The sequence below is a fragment of the Sitophilus oryzae genome, unplaced genomic scaffold (assembly GCF_002938485.1).
Source record: "Sitophilus oryzae breed Bouriz unplaced genomic scaffold, Soryzae_2.0 scaffold_111_pilon_pilon, whole genome shotgun sequence".
NCBI classification, from domain to species: Eukaryota; Metazoa; Arthropoda; class Insecta; order Coleoptera; family Curculionidae; genus Sitophilus; species Sitophilus oryzae.
The window spans coordinates 7,770,415-7,788,150 of NW_022145749.1; the positions used below are offsets into that span (position 1 = coordinate 7,770,415).

A 17,736-nucleotide genomic window follows, 5' to 3' on the forward strand; every position below is an offset into this window, starting at 1 on the left:
AAAGTCCGATGTTTGGTTAATGTTGACATTAACAGGTTAATGTTTGGGTTTGGTTTTGTTTTTGGTTGTTATGTTGTGTGTTATTCTCGAGATTAATCGGGTAATGTCGATATTAACCGAATATCGGACCGTAACCGTAACATATACACATAATAGAAACAATTGTGGCAATCAAACATTTAAAAAATGTGGTAAACATAAAAAAGTAATATTTTCACATATTTTTGTACTCTTGTATCGCAATTTTTTTTTTAAGAGCACATAGAGCAAAGACTCATCATTTCTAGTCACTCCTCTTCCGCTGTTGTCTCGCATACCATAGTGTCTTTCAATATTCACCCAAATCTTAATTTTGTTGGTATTTTTTGGTTGAGCACCTTTCTCAATTTTATTAGATTTGTAATAGCTTTGGTGTATAATATATGCATTTATGGTGCTAACTTCAACCATTGGGAAACAATTTTGTTATTGGTAGGGTTACCAGACGTCCGGAAGCCGGACATGTGTATATTTTTACTACATCCGGTTGGGTCTGGGCGGATTTTTCATAAGCGTCCGGATTTTAATGTTCCATTAAGAAATGTTGAATAATGCAAAATGATATATTAGTTTTAATAAAATTAGTTACTTAAGAAATCGTCGATAAATTCAGTAGTGTAAATTTATTGTTTTACTTCGTAAGTTTTAAGTTTTGAAAGTTATAAATGTATTTTTTTTCAAACGTCACAAAAGTATTAATTTTTGCGACGTGATTTACGTGACAACCTAAAACATCGATTTAACGGCTAGGCACAAAAGTAAAGCACTTTTACGCCTAAGCACAAAAGTTCGAAAATATATTATTAAACTGACATAAAATGTCAAATTCAACGAGCCTAACCATAGTTTCTCGATATATAATTACTTACAAGGTATTGCTTTTAAATCTTTTTATATATTATTGGAGACGTTTGAAATTTTTTAAAAAATTATTTGTGGCGTTTGAAAAAAAAATAGAACGTTCTATTCGGAGTAAAAATGAAATTTTGTGCCTCGCCTGTACTGTCAAACGTACAGCTTCGTCACAAAAAGTATCATTTTTACTACTAATAAAACATTATACTATTTTCGGCTCTTATATCGCTAAAAAATAATTATGACGGATTTTGTCCAGATTTTTGGGCAGGCTTGCCCGGGGTGGACAAGTTTTCATCTGGTAACCCTAGTTATTTATCAGTAATCAATTATCAATAAAAGTTTTCTAATATGTATTTATGCTAAATTAGTACATACCTAACTTAATTTTAAAATACCGGATGATCGAATAAAAACGGCGTCAGCGATGGCTATGAAATGAAGATCGTTGTCATTTTATATGTAAATTTATATGGGAGATGTCATCGATCGTCATTTCCAAGCCAACTGGACGCCGTTTTTATTCAATCATACGGTATATGTGTATAATAAAACAAACAAATAAATAACAAAAACCATACAATATCCAAAAATTAATAAAAAAAACTAAGACACAATAACCTCACACTTCAACGCTCAATCGCTACATGGTAGTCCGGTAGAGACCTCTCGAATTTCTATATTCAATAAATCAGCACTCCGTACACTAATGAGATTATAAATACAGCGATATATTAACTTATCGAGCGCCTATTGACTTGAAAGTTATCATCCTCATTACTACAATTGCAGGCGTTATTATATACAGGGATGTTTAGCGCGAGGTGTCTGACAGACCACTCTCTAGCGGTTAAAGGTTAATCTAACCTTTTAGGTTATGATAAACGTATTGATGTAAAATCGTTACGCCGAATCCTCAAGAGACTAATTAGTGAAGGATATTTAAAAATTTACAAAATACATGTTAGAAAAGAACAGGTGAAAAAGACGCAGGTTCTCATTTGCCATCCGGAGGTTGGCCACGACCACGAAATAATAAAAGCCATCACAGAACAGCTGGTATGGAGATTTTTCGAAAATCTTCCCCGTGCATTGGTAATAGAAGAAAAGAGAGAAGGGAAGAGGTTTGTTTTTTTATATCGATTTATACAATATACAATAATACCGGGTGCGTCTCAAAAGTGGCCCACCCCTATAACTTTTTTATTTTTTCAGATAAAAAAACGAGATTTAGTATGTTAGAATAAGACATAAATGAGGATTGATTGACGTACTCAATTGTTTTCGGTCATTTCCTGTTTCTCCGGAAATTACTACAACTTGTGATTTTTAAATGACACCCTTGGTATTTATTTTACTTTATTTCATAGAAAATGACGCTCTGAATAGAACGACATAGCATATCACAACTTATGATATTCTCGCTTAAAAAATCGTATTTTAAATTTCAAACTAGAGTACCATGGCTGTGTTAAAAACGCTAATTTTTAATCAAGGAGCCTTGGAAAAATAGATTTGATTGTCTAATGTTTTTAGCGTCTTGTCTTGGCCAGTTAAAAGATGCCCAAATCGTGTTTTTAATCATACCTCAATATTTTCAAATGAAACGAGGGGGGCTCATTAGCATATTTGGAAAAAAACATTTTTTATGAATAATTTGATACACTTTGTATTTCGAGTTAAATTGTTGTTATGAACCGCATGTTACAACTTCAAATAAACCGTATGCGAAAATGTCAAAAGTTGACATATGATATGTCATTCTATTCAGAGTGTCATTTCCTACCGAATCAAGTAAAAGTGACCGAAAACAATTGAATACGTCAATCAATCCTAATTTATGTCATATAGTAACATACCAAATCTCGTTCTGTAGTCTGAAAAAAATAAAAAAGTTGTAGAGGTGAGCCACTTTTAAGACCCACCCGGTGTAATAATATTTTTTTTATTTACTACTTTTTTAAGAATAATTAGGATATATCAATTTGACTTAGATGTTTCAGTAGCGTATATTTATTATTATATTTTTGAGATTAAATAATTATTATAGCTTATGTCTTTTATTAGAAACATACTTTTTTTTTAATTTTAATAAATAATATTTATTGATGACGTAAAACAAAACCAACAAATTATTATTGAGTCTACCCGACAATAAATGTTAAGGCGTTTTAAATAAAATTAGGCCGTCATTAATAGACCGCATTATTAATTCTCGCATGACATATGTCAAAATTATTTCTTTTTTTATTGGGTATGTTGACTGATTCCAGATAAGCATTTTGGCGCCTCTTTTAGTTCCCCATTTGCATCCAAAGATGTTCAAGCCAGTATCGAACAGTTACGCCATCTAAAACAGAAACGAGTGAAATATAATTGGATGAGATATTCCAGGGGAGCGGTTAAACTTTATGGATACAAGCCGAAATTTTCTAGAATGTCAGTTTTGCACGAATTACTTTTTTATCTGATATACGATATGGACAGACGCACTCAGCCACTTTCCGCCAAAGAAAGACTAGACCTTTTCAGAAGTAACCAGGTAAACCATTACTTTTTTCTTATACAGGGTATTGGCAACGGCCCAGCTACGGTAATCACAAAACAATTTCCGTTGCACGTGAACAAGTTTGAGTGACAAGCGATGGCGACAGCGCTGCTAAATTGGGAAGCAATATATAATATTATTTTTTAGAGATTTTACGTTTTATTTTTAATTTAATAATTAATATTTTAGTAATTAATCGATTTATATATTTTATAGTTTATTTTTGTTATTACAATATTGGCAAAAATTAGTCCATTATGCAGATTATTCTAAGCGTTATTATGGGTTATTTATTTCTTTATTGATGTACATCTTACAACACCACAAGTGGTAATAACAAGTAAGATCATTCAGGGTGTCATTAATGCACAAACTAATAATTCCAGAATTCACTAAAAACTAACGTAGAAATAACTTTGAAAGTGGTATAATCTGCTTACCAATCAACTTACTTCTCTGATCTCTGACTGCAGTCAAGAATAATAAAGGAACTTTGTCACGTTCTCGTTCAAAATAGTTTATCAGGGAAGCTACAAGCTCTTTCCAAAAAAATCCTTTATGGGTATTTCGCCACTGCACTGCAAGAAAATACTGCTTGTCAGAAGTTATGTTTACAGTTATACAAATTTGCCGAACAAAGAAAAAAATATTTAACGTCTCGGAAAGTTTATCTCTTTCCGTCGTGGGAAGCAAAAAAAAATACAAAGAATAAAGAAAAAATCTATTTAAAATATTTAAATTCAACTATTCGAGAACACTTTACTTTTTTAAAACATTTAAGGGTCTAGATGTTTCACCAATGTAAAATTTATCGCATTCACATGGTATTTACATTAAAAAAAGCCTGTAATATGGCTACGTTACGTTGATGACCACATAAAAAATACATTAATGAAAAACGACTATCCACCATATTTTATTGACAAAACATTAAACGAAATACAAACCCCAAATCATAGACACAATGATAACAATTCACAATATATACAACTTACAATTTCATACATACGAGGCGTTTCGGAAAAAATAAGAAGGATAGGAAAACAATATAACATATTGTTGCGGGCCGGTTCTTTACCTGTCGGTATAAAAGCCGGCGGCGGTGGCCTACAGGGGGCAGTTATAAATATACCAGTGCAGTTGACGCGCTAAAATTCAAAATAAATTCTTAGTTATAAATCGTTTGTAAATAGTTCTATAAGTCTTTTATCGTTATTGTTTTTGTTAATTAGTGTTAAATAAATAGTGTTTAAATAAATTGTGACTTTCTATCCACACGGAACCGACGAAAAAACGTAACAATACGAACATCTTTTAAAACACAAAATACGCTTAGATCCATTTTATCTCATACTAAACCAATGAATACAGAACAACAAACCAAAAATGTTAATGTTTATGACCCTTAAATGTTAGAATTAAAGAACATAAGGATTATTTAAGAAAGGGAGATTTTCACAAATCGATTCGAAATTATTCGAAAGGGAGATTTTCACAAATCGAAAAAAAGATTTGTCAGCATTCGTGGGACACAGGGCACAGAATAAATTTTAATAACTCCAAAATTATAATAAAAGAATCGATAGCCTCTAAAAGAAAAATAAAAGAGGCTTTCTTAATTCAATCTAATAAAAAAAATGTATTGCTCATGCATCTGTAGATGTTAGTAATGTATGCCAATCGGTTCTTTGATTTTAAAGAACATAACATAAATAAACATAACATACGTAAAATTTAAAAATAATCATACAGAAAGTTTGGGGCTTTTTGGTTTTACCTTATGAAGTAATTGTTATCAGGTAGTAGTTGTTAATTTTGAAGTTGAACTTGATATAATGTCATTTTAACAGAACGTCAACGGTTTCTTGTAGACGTATCTGTTTTAAAAAAGTAAAGTGTTCTCGAATAGTTGAATTTAAATATTTTAAATAGTTTTTTTCTTTATTCTTTGTATTTTTTGTGCTTCCGACGACGGAAAGAGATAAAATTTCCGAAACGTTAAGCAATTTGAAGTTAGGCAAATTTGTATAACTGTAAACATAACTTCTGACAAGCAGTATTTCTTGCAGTGCAGTGGCGAAATACCCATAAAGGATTTTTTTGGAGAGATGAATCCGCCACATAGATATAGACATTTTTTACAAGCTCTTTGCTTCGACTACATATTTAAAGACTTCGGCAAATTTCAACACACAATTTCAAGAAGTGCAATGTAAAAATTCGGAAATTTAATTCTTAAAAGAATTGTTTGTGCTTAAAAGTACAATTTTTAAAAAAAGACTATGGAAATAAGCAAAAAACGAAAATTACTCGCAAAGATTCAACAACAACACGATATTATGCATAGTAATAACTGACATTATGATAATTGTCAAATAATAAACGACAACGTTGCTGAACACGGCGCAATGTGACCAACATAGCGATAATAAAATTTAGTTTAAACTAACTTTTGCAGCTTTAATCTAAATAAAATATATGTTACAATCATTTGCTCTATAAAGTAAAACGAAGAGCTGCCCGGTATCTTAAATTATACAACAAATTTAAACATTTTTGCTAAAATTTCATTTAGTCAGGTTTATAGGCTTTATTGACACTAAAGATATGATTGATGGTGTGCATGGGAAATTGTTTTGCGATTACCGTACGTAGAAACACCGGTTCTATATAATCTTGTCAATGACCAACTAAAGGGATATTTGAGGTGAATTTGCATTGTGAGACCCGGTTGAGTAAGCCCCAAAAATAGCGTGCGAGTGGATGGACGGGTGACCGTCTGGAAACTCTGTCGTGCTGTTGTTCCATGGCATGGGTGTCAAATTTATTGACACATACGGTTTCGAGGCCATTCACATTCACGTCGGTTCGAGGCCGGATGAGATCGGATATCCGTGAGTAAGAGTGGATTTAGACACTCCCTAAGTCAGTAGGCCATATCCAAGGGCCACGATTCGGATTTACATAATAAAAAATGGGGACACCCATTTAAAATAAGAAAGTTGCTGTCAACTTCCGGTATTTCCGGAAGTGCCACCATATTGAAAATATTTTTAATCGATAGATCTCATCGTGAAACTGTGATGTGCAAAAAATCTCCGAGCTAAATATTGTAGTTCTCTTGAAACTTCTAATGCACGTTCAGCCTGGGACACCCTGTATATATATTACAACATCTTTCAAAAGCGACTTTTAAAAATCTATTTCAAAAAATAATGAAATTTTAAAAAATTATTTAGAGATATTTAATTGAAGGGTCCAGGAGAAAAACTTGATAAGCGCCAATTTCTTAATTTTAGGATTTTACAATATTATAGTAGGTCCAACTTGTCCCTATAAAATGTATAAACTCTGGAATACACGGGAAGAACGAGATAACTGCCAGCTGTCCAGTGCTCTCCTGTAAAATTAGTAAAATTTAACAATGACCCTTCAACCTTCAATTATTATTACCAAACGCTGCTATTTTTACAGTTAACTTTGCGTGTTTACAAATGAAATTTAAACCGTAAATTCAGTTTTGTAGTAAAATTCCCTGTTTTTTTTTTTCATTCCAACTTCACTGAACACATACGTATATCTATAATTGATAAATCTTCCTGTATGTACACAATTTTTTATTTTCTCTTACCTGACAATTAAAATATTTTGTCTAGACGGGACTTTCGAGAATTTCAGTAACATTTTTAGTGCATTATTGAAACCATAATTTCTTAAAACTAATAATCTCTGTTTATACGTTTTTTAGATTAGCGTTACAGCTGAAGATTTGGATAAAATTCCACCTATGTACTGTAAAGAACTGTCATGGAAAACGTTTATACCGCCCCTGCCTCATCATCAGTGTTGGGAGGGTGGTTGGGCCCTTATTTGCGATGTCATCTTACGCATACCGTTATCTTTGATCACCAAAGTGCATTGTATTCGTTTTTATTGTCCCGATCTTCTACAAACCCTAGAACATCCTATTAAAAGGTATTAATTTTTAATATTTATTTTATTGTAATTCTTCATTGCTGTATGATCGAAAAACGGCGTCTACTAGGCTTCGAAATGGCGATTGATGACATTCCTCATATCATTTTAGATACAAAATGACAGTGATCTTTATTTTCAAGCCAACTCTGACTCCGTTTTTGTTTCGATCGTCTGTTATTTTTTGTCACGCTATTTTTAATTCAGTAAGTAAATTAAAATTATTAATGGGTTTATTTATATTAATAATGGCGTATAATCGATAAAGAATACATACTAGCCGCTCACGACGTAGCAGTAATGACCTGACGGTCGACATTATTTGTTAATCATAAAAATTTGATGTAAAACATTCAAGTTTAAAAACTAAATATTTAAATGAACAGATACGCATTATTTAAACAGAGAAAAACGAAAATAAAACAGTGAAACCAAAGCAATCAGAATACGCTTACAGCGTGTTTTGATTGCTAGATCTATAGCTAGACATTAACCTAACATAAGGTCAGTGGTGGCTCGTGACCCGTGTCACTGGGTAGGCGACAAAATTTTAGTTGCGTCTATTTGCCCCCCCCCCCCTAATTTACATAATACACTAGCCCAGTTTGTAAATATATGTTATCTCTAGGTTAAAAACATAGCTCAGAATATTTAGGACAAAACTAAAGAAAAAATAACAGCATTCAACGTGATGACATAATGTAGGTAGGCCCTTATAAAAACTATGCTTACATTTTTGCTCTTTACTATCAAAAGCAGATAAATTTTCGTGGACCCCCATTAACATCTTATGGACCCCCATTTTTTGTTCACGCCTACGTAGACCCCCAGCAAGTCTCCCGTGGACCCCTGGGGGTCCACCTGGACCACTTTGGGAATCACTGTATTAAATTGATGAGTCGGTCTCTTAATAAAGAAAAGTTATTTATTATTTATATCAGTAAAATCATCAGATTGTTGAAGAGCCGTGAAAAGGTCTTTTTAGATTGGAAGTAAGGCAAGTGACGATAAACGTTTATTTTTCATGGAATTTCTACTATAAATTTTAATGCAATTCAAACATGAAAAATGTCTCTCAACCCAAATACTTGTAAATGGTGTAGTGACAAACAAAACAAACAATTTGAAAGCCTCTGGAAATATATTTCTAGGATTATTCTCCTTAAATTATTTTATAATCGAAATTATCATATCTATTATTAATACCTGCAATTTATTCATTAATTTACGTTGGTCACTAACATTTTTTGTTTGTTAAATCACTATTAAATGCGTTGGAAATTTTTATAGGATTCTTTAAATTTTGGATCCGCAACAGATAAATAAAAATAATTGAGACACACGAGTACCTATCTCCAAACCATATTTCTAAATGTATAACAATGTTATCTAATATTTCATAAAATAAAATTCGCAAAGATATTTGACCGATTATATCATTTTGAATAATCTCGGACAAGCCCGAAAAAATGTTTCCAATTTGCTTTAAACGTTATTTTTGAATTTTCATATAAAAGTTTTAAATGCTACGTATAATGAATCATATGAAATATCCCCTTAACGAAATGTGATATATCCCCTTATGAAATATCGGGAATATCCCCTTAACTTCTAAGCCTACCGAGCCTCCACGACTTCATGCGAAGGCGACTGGAGATTTCGCCTAAGCCCCGCCTTAATACGATACAACTCCGACTTACGTCGCGTCGCTACCGCACGATAAGTTAGACAGAGACAGAAGACTGCCGTACGTCGTGCATCAACTCTGATAGTAGGCGATGCAGAAATCGCCGAACAAAGGCACTCCAGCCTGTGCTCCAGCGCAGCGGTCAAAATTATTTTGTTTTCTAACGCAGCGGCACAGTCAGCGTACGCTAGCGACAGTGAATATTTTAATATACAAAACCACAAATATTAAAATAATATTGATTATTAAAACACACTTCCGTGTATTAACAGTATTTTTAGGTATTGGCAACATTAATAGTAAATAATGAAATGTAATAAACCGCTTAAAATCTGCCAAAATTTTAGGGTAGATGCCGCCTACCCTGACGAGCCGCCACTGCTTAAGGTCCACCTACCGCCAAATAATTGCTGTTTTCCCTCCATTCTGACGAACTCGTTTCGAAATAACATAGCCTTTATTTTTCCATTTCGATTAGGTAAAAAGTGGTCTCAAAAATCTTTGTATGCAATAAAATGATGTTTTATTTTGACAAAAGTACATAATCGCGGAACTTACATTGGGAAAAACAATAGCACATAAAATGTGGTAAATAAGACCTGTATTTCTGTTTGTCAAAAAAGTATACCGGCTAACAGTTGATCCATTGGTCTCGGTGGACTGAATTAGAATGAATGTTCTCTGTTAGTTTTAGTAGTTCCCTCTTTTAAGTATTGTTACGTTTTTCGCAACAGTATTATTTAATGTTATCACTGTGATTTTAAATTAGAATCTAAACCATCTCAAATACTAGTCCTTACTATTAATAAAATTAATAAAGCAAATTGTGATTTTTAAAATGTTATAAAAGTAACAGGCGGAACGGCCGGAACAGGTATTCGGAACTGTTCCCTACATGTTTTTAATAAGAAACTGCAGTTTTATTAATGTAGGATTGAAAAAAATTTAAAACTGAAGAATGGCTTTATGACTGATGCCCAGTGGCAGCTCGTGGCGTGTGGGACTGGGTAGGCGACAAATTTTAATTGCGTCTATTTGTTTCCCAAAATTTACATAATATCATAACCCAATTCGTAAAAACCAATATGTTAGCTTATGGGTTAAAAACTTAGCTTAAGAATATTTAGGATAAAACTAAACTAACATCATTCAACATAATGAGATTAACATATATGTGTGTTAATCTCATGTATATGTATGTTTTATTTATTTCCTTTATACCTTGATTTTTTCCTTTATACCTTGATAAATAAGGTAGATAATAGTACCATGCAGTTCATCATAGGATTTTATTTTATTTTTATTTATTTACGTAACTTAACAATAGGTAAATATATAGACAAATAAATTTACAAAGAAAAACAGATTATCTTATTCATATACATATTTCGAGACTCATAAACAAAGGGAAAGAAAATTACTATATTAAATTGATTGGCCGATTTCTTAATAAAGAAAATTTATTTATTATTATATTTGTAAAGTTATCAGATTGTTGAAGGGCTATGAAAATATCTTTTTCGATTCAAAGTAAGGCAAGTGACGATAAACGTTTATTTTTTCATTGAATTTCTAGTGTAATTTTTAATGCGTTTCAAACATGAAAAATGTCTCTCAACCGAAGTACTTGTAAATAGTATGAATGTATTTATACGTCGCATAAATTGTGTGAATAGGATTATCCATATTGAAAATCAAAATTAATTGCTCCAAATTTTAACCTAAATTAATACTTATCCATATCTCCTCCTTGTTAACTTAGAAATTAACAACCAAATGCACTGTACACAATAATTCAAGTTAATAATAGGCAGTCTTCAAACATATTTTAATTAAAGTTTTAAATATTGATAACGTATAATGAATAATATAATAAATATGGAAACCACCGAATACCGAATTTCTAAAACCTATCGAGCTCAACGAGCATGCAGAGGCGACTGAAGATATCGCCTAAACCCCGCCTTAATTCGACGTAGTCATCGATTTCCGTCGCTACCGCGCGATGAGTTAGACAGAGACAAAAGACACACATCGACGGCTGAGTGGGAGATCAAAATTTAATTTGAAAGGCGATGCTAGAAATCGCCGAACAAAGACGGCAGGCATTATACTCCAACGGTCAAAATTATTTTGATTTCTAACGCTGCATACGCCGGCGGTAGTTAATATATTAATATAAAAGACTACAAATATTAAATTAATATTAATTGTTACAGCTCATTTCCGTGTATTAATAGTGTTTTTATCTGTCTTGGCAACATTAATAGAGTAAATAAATATTATAATGTAAAAAAAATCTGACAAAATTGTAGGGTAGGCGCCGCCTAACCCTGACGAGCCGCTACTGCTGATGCCCATTTAACAAACTACGATTCATTTATGGACGCTTCTTTACTTCAGATTAGTGATGGGCAAAACTGTTATTTTTAGATAACAGTTGAAACTGTTATAGTTATTTATAAAAAATAATTAAAATAACAGCTTAAAAATAACAGGTTTCTTTATTTTATTGCTAAATATCTGAAAGAGTATGAGGCGGTCACCGCCAGGCGTATTAACGCAGTTGCAAGTTGCAGCAATGACGTGCTCGGTGGTAGTATTTCCAGGGTGTCATAACATTTCTAAATATCGATTGTTATCTAAAATACCTCTCTAAAAACGGTGGTTGTTTACAAATAAGCGCTGTTTACAAATTGCGATATAAAAAGCCAAAATGCCGCCACTCGTTATACCTATACATTTTGATCTACCTACGCCCTGCCCCTCGATCCGCGTAGATCCTGAATTGCGTAGCAGTGTACAGGGTGCATCTCACTCGACGGGTGAGAAGCTCTTAGTAATGATTTTACCATTTGAGGTCAAAAAATACCAATATAAGAAAATGTGTAGTATATTCTTCATAAGTAAACCAACTACACACTAGAGTTCGAATTAATTTTATACTTAAACTAGCGTGTACCCGCAACTTTGTTCGCGTCGAATTATTAATTTGTAATGGTGATGATAAAGCAAAGCAAGAATTTCCATTAACATACAAACTGGATAAAATTTTCTCACATTTGCCAAAAATAGGCTTTAAACGTCGAGCAGATTAAGCAGAATCGTGGTTAATCAATTACTCAACTTTTTGGAATACCCTGTATGATTTTTTAAAAAAATTCAAAATATATAAAAAAACAAAATAAATTATGCGTGTCCAAGCGTTTTCCCGAAAGACTAACCGTTTTTAAATAACAAATATTTTAATATTTGAGGGGCGTTTTCACCCTCTTGGAATTTGATATTCGAGAAACCCCTCCTTATCGAACCTCTACACCCCACAGTCAATCCGTTTGCCAAAAATCAGCTTTAAACGTCAAGCAATTTAAGCAGAATCATGATTACTCAATGGTCATATTTTATGAAACACCCTGTATATATTTTTTTAAAAATCTTAAAATATGTAAAACAACAAAATAAAATATACGTGTTTAAGAGTTTTTTCGAAAAACTCACCAGTTTTTAAATAAAAAATATTCTATTTGGGGGTGGTTTCACCCGCTTAGAATTTGAGTTTCAAAAATCCCTTCTCATCGAACCTCTACACCCTAAAGTCAATCCGTTTTCCAAAAATCAGCTTTTTACGTCAAGGACTTTAAGCAGGATCGTGATTAATCAATGACCAGATTTTTCAAAACACCCTGTATACATTTTTAAAAAATCTTAAAATATTATTCCGAAAATTTTTCAGAATAAATAAATACCTATTGAAACTTAATAACCAAGTACTGAAACATACAGCGCCATAATATCTCGACCTCCGCCCGTTATGCTCGTAACAGGTTGAAAATTAATGTATCTAAAACAACTGATGCGTTATTCTCCAACCTGTTTCGAACCTCCATTGACAATCGACCGATGCAGCAGCGTTCCTTTCCCACTCGTGTTATCTCGACTCCTGTTATCTCTCTCGTTGCGTTATGCCCGCAACTGTTTCAAAAAAGCTGCTTCTTTTATATCCTATTATTTTTAAGCTGTTGTAAGCCCAACAAGCCGCGCCGCGCCGTAGCACATACCCCACTCCGTTGTCTGTTATATCTCGTCGCCTGTATCGATGGTTGTCGAAATAACATGTTTTCCATCCATACTAGTTGTTTTTTGGAATTGCTTCGAGCAGCATCGAATTTCGTGGCGGTGCAGAGCGCTGACTTCGTTTCACGAACAGTCGATTTCTGCGTGTTGTTATTTTATATCTGTTATTTTTTAAAAATAGTAACGGTTGCGTTATGTTATTTCTAAATAATTGTTATAAAATAACAGATAGTTAAATAACAACCCATCACTACTTCAGATTTTCAGATTATTTAAAAAAAGCAATGATCATATTCTCTTTTAGATTATACTTGTTGAAAGACCTACCTGCCTCAGTACAAACCCTCTTTTTGTCCCGTCGTAAGTACGTGCACGACGTATACGATACCATCATGCGTCTGGGCTATTGCGGTTTAGTTCAGTTTGGTCCTTCGAAGTATCATGAGAAAGACCAGACTTTCATCTATTTGAATCGCAGAGCCAGTCTGTTAGAGACCATGACGTCCGAACCATCTTACCACAAAGTTTCGGATAAGGAGTATAAGCGTCTGCGTTTTCAATTCAATACCTTTGCCGATGTATTGAAATATTGGTCTACAATGTATAATATATGTAAGTATTCGCTTTTAAATTTAGAAACTAAAGTGCGCTCTATACATGAGTCACAACACTCGATTACATTTGTTTACAGTCATAGTAATTTAAATTTTGATTTCTAATATACAGGGTGGTCCGAACTGTATTCCGGAAACTTTGGCAGCATATTCTGCAGATAAAAATAAGTAGAAAAGTTTCTATAATTGTATGTCCTAAAATGCGTAGTTTCGGAGGTACAGGGTGTAGAAGTTTTATTTTTATTTCGATTTTTTCCAAATCATTCCTGAGGTAATTTTAATATTTGGATGAAAATTGGTGTCTGGAATTTTTTGACATGAGAAATTTGATTTTGATGTCAATATAACTCCTACTTGTAGAGGGCGCTACCTAAATATTTTTTAACTGGTTTGAGGAGTTAATAACTTTTCGTCCGTACCAGTATAATACTACTGAGTAAAAAAATATACATTTACGACGTTTTGTACGTAAAAAAGGTCTCTTGTTAAAAATCGCTACGAGTAATGGTTCTCGAGATATTTGGAATCGAAATTATCAATACCTGTCATCATTAACATAAATTAAACATGTTGACTAAATAGTTATTAGACTGAAATCATAAATTTGAAATGTTTTAGTGCCAAAAGTTCAACAGAAACTGTTTTATCATCACTTTTTCTAATAAAAATTTATGATTAATTTAAAAAAATAAAAAGTTTTCAAATTTATCATTTCAGTCAAATAACTATCTAATTGACATGTTTATTTTTTGTCAATAATTACATATATTGACTATTTCCATTTTAAATATCTTGAGAACGGTTGCTCGTAGCGATTTTTATCAAGAGATATTTTTCAAAAAAATTAGGGATATATATATTTTTTTACTCAGTAGTTTTATACAGGTACGGACGAAAAGTTATTAATCTTCAAAACAGTTAAATTTGTTTTTTTGTCCCCTACAAAGAGGAGTCGTATTGATTTCAAAATCAAATTTTTCATGTCAAAAAACTCCCAGACACCAATTTTCATCTAAATATTGACGTTACTTCAGAAATTTAGAAAAAAGACATACATTTATACGAACTTTTTTACCTATTTTTATCTGCAGAATATGCTGCCGAAGTTTCCGGAATACAGTTTGGATCACCCTGTATATTGTAATATGATAATTATTTTTCTTCTATAATAGTAGTACATGAGAATTCCAGACGTGCAGTCCATAAAAATCGTATATGTATAATTTTATTTTCAATAATGCTTTTTTGTAATAACCTACTTAAAACTTAAATTAGGTACACCACTGTTAAAGCTAAAAAGTATGTAACGTCACTTACCGCCTAAAATATTAATTTGGAACTGGAATAGTTCACCTTTTTGTATATTAAGCACTGGCGAACCATCTTAGATATTTAAAAATACTTTGCAGTAGTTTTTGCACAGTTCTTTTGCAAAGAATAACACTAAAAATTACTTGAAAAATACAAAAGTTCACAAACACAGTACAGCAAAACTGTAAAACAAAAATTCAATGACTCCGTCAAAGGTCGGCATCGTTTTGTTCATAGTAAAAACATCCTAAAAAGCATAGCAACGCTGCTTCAGAGAGACTGTTTGCTTTTTGAAGCAGCGTTGTCACAGTTACTTCCCTAGAAATTTTAATTTCATTTAGTTCGAAAACTATAAATAATTTCAAAGGTATAATCTATGTATTTAACTAAAATGATATACCTACACATATACAGGGTGGCCCATCGAAAACGTTCCGCAAGGCATAACAGCCAGGATATTTTTTTTTCAAAAAATCCAAAAACACGTCAATTTTGTTTGTGAGGGGGATAACTTTTGCCCCAAAAATGATTGCAAGATTGCAACGGGGGTGTCATCCCCCAACTTTTTTCAACTGGGAATGGGGGTCAAGTGGCGCCGCAATGAAAAGAGCTTTCTATTCTCTATATTTTCCCGCTTCGTCTTTGAAAATCGGTCGAGTCATTGAGAAAATATGAAGGATTGAAATTTGAAAAGTTTATTTAAACATTTATCAGAGTAAATGATATGGATAAATTACTTCGACCAATTTGCTGTTTTTTTCTTATTATTTATAGATGTTTACGAATTTTTTCACTTGCCACAGGGTTGAACGATCAGGTGCGGTCTCAATATCGTTAAACTGACCTCCAATAGAATTTCCAAAAATAACAGCCCGCGACGATCAAAATCGTCTTCGTTGAGTTCTTGTACCAACTGAATTTTATACGGGTGGAACTTGTGTTTTATTTAATATCCTTTGGATACTTGTACGATTCACGCCGGTCTCATTGGCTAATTTTCTTGTACTCAGCGTACTATCCATGGCAACTTCGCCCAATACGAATACCTCCATAGCTTCATTTTTACTACAGGATTTTCCCTCTGCCTCTTTTTATTCATAACGGAACCAGTTTCGCGAAATTTTGCTACTAACTCGCGAACAGTTTTGCCATAAAGGTGTTTGTCAGGATGGCGTTCATTGAATATTTGCGCAACCCGATTGCCGTAGTCATTATTTTTAAAATAAAGTTCGATTATTTCCATTTTTTCTGCGAGTACACTATATTTGTTAAAAAGTTTAACGATATTGAGAAGAACTTCAACGCACAAGTCACAGAACAGCTATCTAGCAACTACCGCACCTGATCGTTCAACCTTGTGGCAAGTGAAAAAATGCGTAAACATCTAGAAATAATAAGAAAAAACAGCAAATTGGTCGAAGGAATTTATCCTTATTATTTACTCTGATAAAGATTTAAGTACACTTTTCAAATTTCAATCCTTCATATTTTCTCAATGACTCGACCGATTTTCAAAAACGAAGCGGCGAAATAGAGAGAACAGAAAGCTCTTTTCATTGCGGCGCCACTTGACCCCCCTTCCCATTTGAAAAAAAATGGAGGATAACACCCCCGCTTAGAGGGTTGAAGATTTTGCAATCATTTTTGGGGCAAAAGTTGTCCCCCTCACAAACAAAATTGACGTGTTTTTGGATTTTCTGAAAAAAAAAATTACCCTGGCCGTTATGCCTTGCGGAACGTTTTCGATGGGCCACCCTGTATTTAGTTCGCCGTCTGTAAGTGCGTTAAAAACATTAAAAATAATAATAATATACTTGGTTTTCAAATCCAAGCCGTAGATCTAACGCATTCTGCAAATTTGCCATCATCGATTTTTGTTGAAAATGATGTTTTATCGGGATAAAACGTAAATAACTCTGTCTCCTTTAAATTAGATGTCTTTGCTTTTACATATCAGTTGTGCGTGTCAGGTAAATCAGGGAAGGTCGTATCAACGGATGACGTATGCGGTCCTATCGTATCGACGGCGACGGATACATTCAAATCCACTTTTATGCACTATTTTTTACACCACAGTATTTTACAGTTGAGGGTTGGAACCTTTGGTGTTACACAGCAAAATAAAAACACTAAATCACCACAATACACCAAAACACTTTTACTTTTACACTGGACGCGCGTTTCGCTAACCATGTTAGTTAGAGTTTATAATCATCTGCTGATGATGCTAACATGGTTAGCGAAACGCGCGTCCAGTGTAAAAGTACAAGTGTTTTGGTGTATTGTGGTGATTTAGTGTTTTTATTTTACAGTATTTTATTTTTTTATTAATTGATTTAATAAAAAAAAATAAGAATTGAAAGAAGAAATTTGCTCTAGGTATGAATACTCCCTTGAACAATAGGCTTACTATGATTGGGAAAATTATTACAGTAGAAGGAGAAAAAACTAAACCGAGTTTAATGGAAGTGCTTACAGTGCGATTACAGGACGAAGTTGAAGAGTAAGTAGGATATTTTATAATAATTAATTCATATTATGTCTCTCCAACGACAAGATCCTTGACGGTGATAGATGTGTCTGTCATTTTAATTTCAAAGTAGTTTATTTTATCTTAAAGAAATAAGTTTTAG

General features: G+C 32.9%; 1 protein-coding gene across 1 annotated transcript in view; it reads left to right on the forward strand.

Moving 5' to 3' along the window:
* The window catches only part of LOC115884975 (general transcription factor 3C polypeptide 1), a 68,972-nt gene that overhangs the window by 21,225 nt on the left and 30,011 nt on the right, over window positions 1–17,736 (forward strand). Inside the window, exons 11-15 of the mRNA XM_030903709.1 lie at window positions 1,769–2,018; window positions 3,193–3,436; window positions 7,191–7,417; window positions 13,483–13,790; window positions 17,483–17,606. Coding sequence (XP_030759569.1) covers window positions 1,769–2,018; window positions 3,193–3,436; window positions 7,191–7,417; window positions 13,483–13,790; window positions 17,483–17,606 — 1,153 coding nt within the window. The remainder of the gene's footprint in view (window positions 1–1,768; window positions 2,019–3,192; window positions 3,437–7,190; window positions 7,418–13,482; window positions 13,791–17,482; window positions 17,607–17,736) is intronic.